This window comes from Lactuca sativa, chromosome 4, assembly GCF_002870075.4.
Source record: "Lactuca sativa cultivar Salinas chromosome 4, Lsat_Salinas_v11, whole genome shotgun sequence".
Taxonomy (NCBI): Eukaryota; Viridiplantae; Streptophyta; class Magnoliopsida; order Asterales; family Asteraceae; genus Lactuca; species Lactuca sativa.
In genome coordinates, this window is record NC_056626.2 from 2,180,955 (window position 1) to 2,192,539 (window position 11,585).

Below are 11,585 nucleotides of genomic sequence, written 5' to 3' on the forward strand. Positions count from 1 at the left end.
TCCGTGAGACAGTCAGCAAGGAATGTCGGGAAGTGGACACTCCTCGTCTCGTCGGCTGTGTAAATACCTACCCGAGTCGCGAGCTCTAGCACGCTGCATTCCCGGCTCACTCCTCCCAGTCTGAAAGCAAAGGCTGTCCTGTCATCGAGTGGCTTCCTAGGATCATAGGAAACTGTAGCGTAGAACTCCAGCAAAAACTCCCGATACACAGGCTCCTGGATCCTGAACAAACGCGCCCATCCCTGACACACAAACAATTCCACACCACTCGCGTCCGAGTGTGTAAATTGCAAAAACTCCTGGATCAATGCAGCGAGTCCAGTCCTGGTAGCCAACTCCCAGTCGAATGAGGGTGCAATGTCAATCTCCTTTGTGAGAAGCAAGCTCAAGTTGGTGACATAACGCGCTCTGGTAGCATCGTTCAGTGTTTGCGGAAATTGTAAATAGCGATGATCGGTCACATCCTCGGGAGGGTTGGTTCTTTGTGCCCTTCGAGCCATAATCTGCACACATTAACACAAAACACAAAACCAAACCAAATATCACAGCATTAATAGATTTTTAAACCAAAAAAAATGGAGCTGGATAAGGGCAGTACGCTGGGCGTACGTCCAGCGTACGCTGGGCGTACGTCCAGATGCACGAATCTGTGTTGGTTCCTTTTTGCTTGTTCCCTAATCATATTCAAACTTAAAAATCAACACAGCAGGGGCAACAGAATTTTAAAATGTCGTGGTCCACAGGCTGTAAGATAGAATCGGGACTATCTTTAGAATTCCATTCCCATAATCTCGTAACTATTTAAAATTAACAACCACTTAATTAGGGAAACTGCATAAAGTAGTCAAAGAACTCGAAATCAGCAGGTTATGCATGGCGTCGTCCCTGAGGTCAAATCGATGGTTGTGGGACGGGATTAAGACGAAATTAAGCTCGAGGGTTTAATGTATTAAACGAAATCGGTCCATTCAAGCCCTATTCAACACATACATTTGCAAAATCGGCCCTAATTCGAAAAATATACAAACCCTAGATTTCAAGCAAAAGCTAAATGCAGCTTATTCCTTTGAATTAAACACAAATCCAAGCTATTGAGTATCCTAAATACTTACTTGTGTGGTGGATTTAACAAGAAAGGAAGCACAATCGAAAATGTTTAGGAGCTCTTGGCCGTCACAGTTCGTGTGCGAGAGAAGAGATGTGAAAAGAATAAAGAAGAAGTCAACGGGTCAAGAGATATACCTGGTCGCTGATGTACGCGGGGCGTAACACAAGGGTACGCGGGGCGTAACCCCATCCCCCTGAAATGTTCATTCGCGATTCGGGGCTCATTACGCATGGCGTAATATAACTTACGCGGGGCGTAGTTTTGAAAATTTCCTTTTTCTTTAATTTAACTTTTTTTTCTTTTTAATTATTTAATCTAGGGGACTTAAAACTTATTTATTTTTTTTCTTTTTAATTTCTTAAGCTAATGATGACTTCACGATGAGTGATAAAAAAAAATTGAGATGTCATAATCACTTATCTTTGTCAAGATCAAACCACAATGGTTGATCAAAAACCTTTGCACGCAAGAATTGGTTTGCGAAAACACCCGCTTTCGGGACCCGTTAGAATATTTCCCTTGTTTTCCTTGCACCTTTAACTAAAAGCGGAACAAGAAGTGACCTAACTAGTCAAGAACAGCAAGAGCTCGGTCTTCCACTTAACCACCACAATACGCCTTGCTATACTACGCCTCATGGATTGAGTTGGACAAATCAACAAAGTAGTAGGCTAAGCAGGTCAAGAATTCCCTAGTCGCTTTCATTCCCGAAACCCATGCAAAAAGTAAAGTCAAGCAATGTGTACAATCCCAAATTCCTGCAAAATAAAAACAAGAACCTTCCCGACAAGTGAAATGATATCATCGAAAATCAAACTAAAAATAAAAACTAACTAAAAACAAATAACGAATAATCAAATAAAATAAATTAATGACAAGCCGTTCCCCGGCAACGGCGCCAAAAACTTGATGTGCACAAAAGTACCCACTAATTTTAATATTTATAACCTAACAAACTTAGACTATCTATGCACTTATAGGCAGTGTACCTAGTCAGATTACAGTATAGCTTAGGTAAGTCGGGTGTCGATCACAGGGAACGGTGGATTAATTTAATATATTTGATTATAGGTTATAGATCACACGGAAATAATAAAGAAAATGGTTTAATAAATCTCAAACTAACAATTAACAATTCTCGATAAACTAACAGGAAAGCAAATCTCTTCAGGTACTTTGGTTTAGATAAATTACACTTTAAAACATAGACAATTGCATACACAAATTCATTTATTCAATGTTCACCGATTCCTAAAATGATTAGATTCGCGTTCACTATAACTAATCCTTTAGCAAACAAGTCAATTCAAACAGTGATCAGTTGATTAAACTAACATGCTTCCTAGTGTTCAGTTCGTATCAAGCAAGACTTGTAAATATAGTTAATCAATGTAGACATTTAATCAACCTCTTGTTGATGGTCATCAAACAAGGCTCACACATTAACTTACTTATTCTCAAATTAATCCTAGTTTCACATTCGTTATTCCTAGTCTTATAATCTCGATGGTCATCAAAAATCATAAGAGACAAGTAAATCAAGCAGATATTCATACAACTTAATTCACTTAACAATTAACAGAAAATAATCATCATTAACACGTAAGGATCTTTTAACAAGCTTGGCAAGATAAATTAAACACAAATAAACTACTTAATATAGCAATTAGTCTAATAATCAAAGCTTCATTCAATCATAAACACAAAGTAAAAGGTTTTTACACCTAAATCAGAAACTAAATACAGAAAAGTACCACAATAGAATGCTAAACATGGTCACGTCAGCAAACCATATGATAATCAACATGTATCCGCTCTCCAATCCTTCCGATTTCCGCTTCCGTTAGCTTAACGGCCTTCCGGCCGCCTTCTAGACCCTCAAAACGGCTTAACAGAAGTTAATTGTCGACTAAATTAGGTTAGAAGTCAAATCCCCCTCTCTGGTTAGCTACAAATCGACATTTATAATCTTTCTGGCCGACCTAAGTACGCTGGGCGTACTTAGAATTACGCAGCGCGTACTCAAGATAATCACGCGATCAAGTATATCTATTGCAAGCAGGTACGCTGGGCGTAACCTTAAGGTACGCGGGGCGTAACCGCTACCTCAGCACCATTTTGTTTCTTTTAGCTTCTAAACCCGGTTTCCGCTTCAGTCTTTTCTTTTATGCTTTATCGGCAACGAATAGCTGCAAAACATAATTCAAAGCATTATGAGTACTTTTTTAGTTCTAAAATAGAATAAATAAGGCTAAAATATTAAGATAAAGTGTATAAAAATATATATAAAAATACACATATCAATCACGCAACTTGGTTGCATGATGAATGAGAAATTTCATATTTGGAAATTAGACTAATTCGTTGACAAAGTATCAAGTGAAGGACTTGGAGATCGAATACACAAAGTTGCGCGTTGATCAAGTCCACCATAAGAGTAACAATGATATTCGACATGATTATACTTACAAGATTAAGTGTAATTATGAATTGATTAAAAAAAGTTTAAACCAATAGCAGAACGAATAAGAAGAATCAAGTAGGCAGAAAGATAAAAGTTTCTCCATTCTAAGAAGAAGGGAGAGTAGCTTTTATGCTTTATGATAGGTCTTAATGATTAAGAATCATATCTCAATTGATCCTCTAAGTAAGTCTTAGTACAATTGTATGTTTAAGAAGAGGAATCAAGAATTGAAGAAATGGTTAAATCACGAAGTCAATCATACTTCGTTCCAATAACAAGTCTTAAAGTTAAGATTGTGACATTGAGTGAAAAGTATTAAAAAGGTTTGTAACATTCATCAAATGTGGAAAGTTGTGATGTCTTGGATAAGACAAAGACCAACTAGGACCAATTTATGAAGAGTTTTGATAAAAGCTACACTAACTCTTGAATATTTGTTTGTCAAGAAATGTTTTGACAAGAGAATCTTATATGTCAAGGAGTCAGTGGGAGTCTTAATGGTCTTGAAAGGTTTCAAGAACAAATCAAATAAACCTTATCAATCATCACTAGCACACGAGTTGAGGTTTACAACCTATCGTGTTGACATTATTTTGTTTCTGTGCCATTCCAATCGAGTTAATTATGCATGTGAGTCCTATGAGTTCTCATTTGAATGCACAAAAGGCAAGGACCTTGATCAATGGAAAGTACATTGATAAGAAAAGGTGAGCTGCTTAACTACTTGGAAGACATGGTGGGCAGCTGTGCTACCATAAAGGCAAGAAATCGAGATCAAGAAAGTCCGATCCATATGAGTTTGAATTTGTCGTAAGCTTTGGTTTTAACAAATTCACATGGATAGGAACAAATACACCGTTTAAATCTAAGTGTCATAATATTTCCTCCTTCATGAAAATGATTGTGAGGAAATGCTTTCACTAAGAAAGATTTAAGAAGATAGTGATTGTAAAATTGCATTCTCGAATTCGATTATGGTTATGGTATCCCTTTCCATAATTTGAATTGTGAGGTTTGGCAATTAGTCTTAAGTGTTTAGACACACATATGAACTATCGAAGGCAAAGGTGTATAAGTTCAAGAAGCCTTGATAAAAGATTATCAAAGCACTAAGTATGAGAAACATGAACTTAAGAAATTCAATAAGCATTGTTTTTCTGAAAGTTAAGATGTTTATGAATACATGTCGAAGCTAGTGGGAGCATAAGTGTTATGTTTTATAATAATCATCATGATAGTGGGAGCATAAATGTTATGATTGTATGATTATTAAGGAAAGTATTGCAAGTTGGCAATATTAATTATAAAAAACAAGAGTCATTCTTTGCAAAGTTGTAAGGATGGAATAGTTGTTTTGCTATAATTAAGGGAGAGAATATTATGCTTCATTTCAAATCTAAAGGCTTAGGTTGAGAAATGTTAATAAATTTAGTAAAGGGTACATAGTGTGTTCTTAAAATTTCGATTATGATTATGGCATTCCTCTTCACAATTCGAATTTTGAGAACATAGCAAATAAAACATTATGTGTCGTGTCCCATACGCTTCGGGTATAGGATCGATTGCAAATGCTTTAATGTTTGACCATTCTAAAATTTTCCAAATGTCGAGCGCATTTAGAGGGAAAATGGACTAGAATTGGATTTGACTAAAATAATTAAACAACTATCAAAGGACAATCCAAAGTTTGACGAGGATTGGTCGCTTGTAAGTAGTTGGAAGCATGGTATTGGATGGACCATATCGACATTATTATGAATAGAAAAGATTCTATTAAGAATGAATTGTCATATGGAAATTATGGAAGCATGTCCATATTGGGAATTGAATATTGAAAATCTATGTCTAGATTAGAAACTTTTATGCAAAAGGATGTTCAAAGGAATGTAATATCATTGGCAGAAAACTTTAACTATATAAGGAATCGTCTTGTAACAATGTCTGATAGTGGACTTTGTAATATCATTGGCAATAGCCTTTGTGACTTTGGTGCAGTGAAATCACAAAAGGATCATTACATAAAATGTTAAAATCTAGCATATTCTACAAGTAGCAAGAATTTGATATTCTTTCACTTATGAAAAGGATTTGGAGTTGTGAAATGAGAATGATTGGAAATGTGTTCAATGTGATCTATTTCACAAAGTAAGTGTGCATGCTAGGAGCATGGGACAAGTGTTGTAATTCAAGTAAGAAGTTGATTACCCGAAACGACAAATAATGAGTAATCAATATGGTGATAAATAAAAGGCGTTTTATTTATACTCAAAGGTTTGAGGCCATATGGGATTAGTATTATTCTTGTGTTTCACATTTGCATGTTTTGACTTCCAGAATAATTGAGTTTATTAAGAATAATCAAATATTCAAACGGGCCACAGTCGTTCATATGTTAGAAGTAGATATGAAAGAAGACTGTCGTGAATTGGTGTGTGGATTGTCAAAAGTGTATTAGACATAAGCAAATGTTTGCTGCAACGTTCATGAGTGCTTATGAATGTGATTTGAGCATTGGATTAAACCCACGCTCACTTGGATCACTCCATGAATTGTATCACGAGTGATTGGTGAGACGATAACATCTTATATTCTTAAAACTGAGATGTGTGAGTTGTATCTTGCAAATCGGTTGCACATTGATAATATGTAAACGCACTAGTAACTTGGTGTTATAAAACATATTGTTGTGTGTAATTCGGTAAGTGAGTGCAAGCAAGCATTGTATCAAAGTTTATCCGTTCCTTTTATCCAAAGAAGGATACAAGCGATATCTTTGGGCCCCTCGATGGTTTAGTGATGACAAACGTAAATGCTCGGTCGGGCTAGGGCTAATTTGATTTGTTCAATTAGTCAGTCGTCATAAATCGGGAATCGAGATATAGTACAAAGAGAATGATTAGAAATCATGTCTCATACGATATCTAGAATGGAGGAATATATGATCCCTTATCTAAGGACACGCGTATCTGATAGGATCAGAGTTGATAGCGGCTTTGGAAAGCTACGATTGCAGATCAGGATCTGAAGTCATACGCATAATAGTTATTAGACTTATCCAAGTGGGAGACTGTTGGATTAGTGTCTAAGTCCATAACTATTTTGATATGTACTTGACCCGATGGTGCATGGTCCTTTTGGGTTGCCTTCTCCAAAGCAACTTGATTGGAGAAATAAATAGAGAGAGAGGTTATTATGATTTATTAATGTGTTATAAGAATAATATATTAAAGGAGAAATCATATTTGTTTAATTAATATTGGTCAATAATTAATTAAGAATTAATTTTGTGATCAAATGTAATTAATTAAACTAGAGGGGCTGAATTGTAATTATGTGATAGTTACAAAATAAGGTAAGGATTATCCTAAGGATAGTTTGGACGAATTTGAGGTGATAAGGCCTTAGAATTCGACCATGATAAGGATTCAAGACTTATCTTATGGGTTGCTTGGTGAGCAAGCAACTAGATAAGGATAAGGACTGAAACCCTATCTCTACACCTATATAAACACCCCTTTGGCTCTTGATTTCGTCCAGACCTTCCCAAGGCTTCTTAGGGATGAAATCTTATACCTCTCCTCTCTCTTTATACCTTCTCCATTTGCTCTTGGTGTTTGTAAGCCATTAGAGGAGTGACACTTGTGACTCTAAGCCTTCCAAAGTCAATTCAAGGAGGAATTGGGATTGTTATTGCTACATAACAATCAAGGTAATATCATAAACCTAATTATATGTTAATATCGATTTCCATATGCTAGAATTAGGGTTTATAGTCTTGGATTCAAAGTATGTACAATAGAGAAACCTAGATCCAAGCATTAGGGTTTGTATGAGCACATAGGATGTCTTATGACTAAAACCCATCAAAATCCTAGGAGCCTTACAAGTATAAATAGACCCCTAGGGCTAAGGGAATTCGTGACTTATGCTTTGAGTAGAAACCCTGGCCGATTTGATTCCCTCTCCTCTCTCCTAAATCATCTTCTTGCTAGTTGGTGTTTGTAAGCCATTAGAGGAGTGACAATTGTGACTCTAAAGCCTCAAGGACAACAAGATCAAGCAAGTGATTCAAGGTAAACTTCTAATCTCTTATTTCATATTGTAGTTATTGTATATTAGCCATTAGAAGTCTTGGATTCAATGTATGTTCAATTAGAGAAACCTAGATCCAAGCATTAGGGTTTGCATGTGCACATAGGAATGTTCATATGGCTAGAATCCATCACATAGGTCACAGGAGTTTGGATGCTTAGGATTGCTCTCCCTGTTGGGTAGCAACGGATGTTGGACCTGTCAATTCTAGGTGTTTACCTAGGGATCCTGTGTTTTTGAAATTAAGGATCCTTGGATGCAAGATTGAGGGTGTCGCCTCCTGAGATTTGCAAATCTCTACCCTTATTCTTTCCACTTCCTTAAGCAGTGTTATGTTGTCATCCTGTTGCTGAGCCACTTGTTGTGTCAATGTTTTCATCATGGAGAAGAGTTTGTTATTAGAGACCGACGCAGGAGGATCCCAGGGATCCTGGAACAACTGGAGGAGTGTTAGTATTTGGTACATCAGAAGTTTTCCTCTGACCAGGGAGTCAAATTGGAGGAGGTGGAAGATTTTCATAGGAACAGAGGGAACATAGGAAAAAGAAAGCGTTAGTTGTGAAGAGATGATTTTCGAGGATTATGAACACCACGACCCCACGGTGGGCGCCAACTTGTTTTGGTCGAAAAATCAATCTAATGAATATCAACCGAGGTGAAGGAAGGGTTGTGGTGTTGCTGTTGAAGTGATTATTGAAATTAGAATAAAATTACACAAGTGGTTTACAAGGAAAAAAAACCCTTGATCCTTGCTAGGATCTCTGATACAAAACCTTAAGAGGTGATAATGATTACTTGCCTTTTTTAATTGTATTGATTGAAATATGAATTACAGAAAATGGAAGTATGTAAACGAGTATAAGTATTGTAGTGGCTCTTATTGTGTATAGCGTGCGAAGTACATGTGTATTTATAGTCTATTATAAGTAGCCATAAGTCTGATATTTTCGGGATCCTTGTTAGGAATAAATTCGAGATGACGAATGCGAAATATCATGAACAATCAAGAATCAATCACCACAATATGCAAGAAATCTGATAAAGGTTTTTCATGTATTGATTATGAGATGAACGCACAGAGAAAACCCTAATCTGGTAAAAAGCTTATACCAAAAGTAAACCTAATGATTATTTATAGGGAACACTAAATATCTACCATAAATATAAAATAAATACCTAATATAAAATCAATGCCTTAGCAGAGCTCGATTAAGAACTTCTACTGTAAAGGCATCGTATGGATTCATAGAATGATTAACCCTAAAAAGGCTTCCCTAAATAACCAAATATGCCATATCAGTTTCAATATCTCAAATACTCAACAATCCTCTAGAATAAAAATGAACATGTTGGATTGACTTGGTATTTTCTGGTCTTCTGTTTGGTAAACATTTCTTCGTTAAAAATTAGTTTTATGTTGACTATTTTTGCACATGTTAGAAAAAGACTAGAAATGTATCCGTTAAAAATGTTAGGAAATAAATGATAATGGTTAGGATCCTCAAATATGTTCGGGATCCTGAGAGTTCTTGAAGATCGATGATCCTTAATAGTGTTCATGATCTTGGCCCTAACAGAGATGCTAATCGCGGAGAAATCATGTACGATGGAGGGTTCAACCGAAGAATGTTCCACATCATATTATAAGCGATTGATGAAGAGTTTTTAGGGAACGAAGAAAAAAATACAGGTCCATTTTTTAGTATTATTATTTAAAACATATTTAACTTTATATAATTATAGCTTTTGTTAGTTCTAAAGATTTCAAGCATTGTTATTTTTTGCAATAAACAAAACAAAAATAAAATTTTTGCAATAAACAAAACAAAAATAAAAGAAAATTATTATTCGGAACACTTCTGTGACATTTTGGAGATCCCATTGGAATGCTCTTTTCCAAACAATCCGATCATTTTTTAAAAATTTATAATTTTTTTTAAAGATGATTTATATGTGTTAGATCATTCAATTTCTCTATTTTATTTTATTTAATTAATTTTATTTAAGCTATTTATTAAACAAATAAATAGATAGATAGGTTAGATGAACCTATGTATAGAAACCCGTTCTCACCGCAATTTTATCTCAAATTGTTTTTGAATTGACAAATTGTGGTGAGTTGTGGATGCTGGCGGCCGAAAATGGCGAAATACACGACCATTGAAATCGTTCAGGAAAACCCAAAATCCTCCGTCTTCAAACTCTACCTTAACAGGCCACGCCATAGTAACGCACTCTCACGCGAATTCTTCACAGAATTCCCAAATGCTCTCTCGTCTCTCGACAACAACCCTAATGTTGCCGTTATCGTGTTATCCGGGAAAGGCAAGCACTTCTGCTCAGGGATTGATCTAAAAACACTAGCCTCGATTAGCGCAGATTTCCAGAGTCCTTCAGATCGTGGACGTTCCGGGGAAAAATCCCGCAGAGAAATAAAGTTTATGCAAAAAGCCATCACGGCGATCGAGAAGTGCCGGAAGCCGGTGATCGCCGCTGTTCAAGGTGCTTGTATTGGTGGAGGAGTTGATATAATCAGTGCCTGTGATATGAGGTTTTGCACGGAGGACGCGTTCTTTTCGGTGAAGGAGGTGGATTTGGCAATCACGGCAGATCTCGGATCGCTTCAGAGGTTACCAGCGATTGTAGGGTATGGTAATGCGATGGAGTTGGCTCTGACCGCTCGGACTTTTTCTGGTTCAGAAGCGAAGGTGTTAGGACTTGTTTCCAAGGTTTTTGGTTCTAAACCGGATATGGATGAAGGTGTTGGAGCAATTGCAGACGGTGAGTTCAAATTCATCTAATTATCACATGTTGTTGTTGTTGTTGTTGTTATCTTTACAAGATGGTTGATATCATTTCAGAATGAAATGACATTAGTGGTCTGAAACAACTAATTAGTCGATTGAAATCTGTGTTGTGATAATTGGCAGGAATTGCTGCAAAATCTCCACTTGCTGTGATTGGGACCAAGGCAGTGTTAGTAAGAAGTAGAGACATGTCGTTGAGCCAAGGCTTGGATTATGTTGCGACTTGGAACTCTTCTATGCTTTTATCCGATGATCTAAAGGAGGTTGCAGCAGCAAGCCTACAAAACAGGAAACCTTCATTTTCCAAGCTCTGAATCAATCTCATGATATATTTTGGTTGTCACAGCTAATTTTATGAATCCCTTATTCATACTAACAGTAATCCTGCTTCAATAAATAAAAGTGTGTCTTTATCCTTGTGCAGTTCGTAGTTTGGCATACATCAGCAATCGGACTTTTTATATTATTAACTCTTTTTTGTTGTCAACAATTAAGTTCATAACTTGTTTCTAATTGAAATATGTCATTTGGTCCTTGAAAATGTATGAATGTTCTCCCAGAACATCCTATATTCTCTTTTGTAACTGTGTTTGTAGTCTTAATACCCTAAGACCAGAATGTGTAAATGTTGTTGTACTCTGAAATAATATGATATCGTTTTAATCTCCATAAAACCATAAAAGAAATGTTACCTGAAAATGTAAGTTTCTCTATATTAAGAAATTAGTAAACTATAATTGTATTTGTATGAAATTCTATGAGTGTATGTGCCTGGATCCATCAGCTGTACTGTGAAATACTGTATTGTAGTTTTATTATTTCAATCAAAACTATGTGAAGTTGTTTACTTATTCATACAATAATCGTACTGTTCAATACCAAATTGTGAGTTATCATAACCATGCTTGATGACTTAAGATGGCTAGAACACGACTTTTTTTAGGCGTCGCAATCGTATTGTACAATACCAAATTGTGAGTTCCAAGTTTATGATATCGTTTTAATCTCCATAAAACCATAAAAGAAATGTTTCCTGAAAATGTAAGTTTCTCTGTATTAAGAAATTAGTAAACTATAATTGTACTTGTATGAAATTCTGTGAGTGTATGTGCCT

At 36.0% G+C, this 11,585-nt stretch overlaps 1 protein-coding gene across 1 annotated transcript; it reads left to right on the top strand.

Annotated features, from left to right (window-relative positions):
• Nucleotides 1-9,717: 9,717 nt before the first annotated feature.
• LOC111889837 (delta(3,5)-Delta(2,4)-dienoyl-CoA isomerase, peroxisomal) lies at nucleotides 9,718-11,136 on the top strand. The gene is made up of 2 exons (XM_023885998.3): nucleotides 9,718-10,445; nucleotides 10,595-11,136. Exons 1-2 carry the CDS (start codon nucleotides 9,806-9,808, stop codon nucleotides 10,783-10,785), a joined length of 831 nt encoding a protein of 276 aa, XP_023741766.1. The 5' UTR covers nucleotides 9,718-9,805; the 3' UTR covers nucleotides 10,786-11,136.
• The last annotated feature ends 449 nt before the right edge of the window (nucleotides 11,137-11,585 follow it).

What these genes read in the sequence shown, in the direction of transcription:
- LOC111889837 (XM_023885998.3), top strand. Translation starts at nt 9,806, where the DNA reads ATGGCGAAATACACGACCATTGAAATCGTTCAGGAAAACCCAAAATCC. An exon ending in TGTTGGAGCAATTGCAGACG is followed by an intron (nt 10,446 to 10,594) that starts GTGAGTTCAAAT and finishes GATAATTGGCAG; the next exon opens with GAATTGCTGCAAAATCTCCA.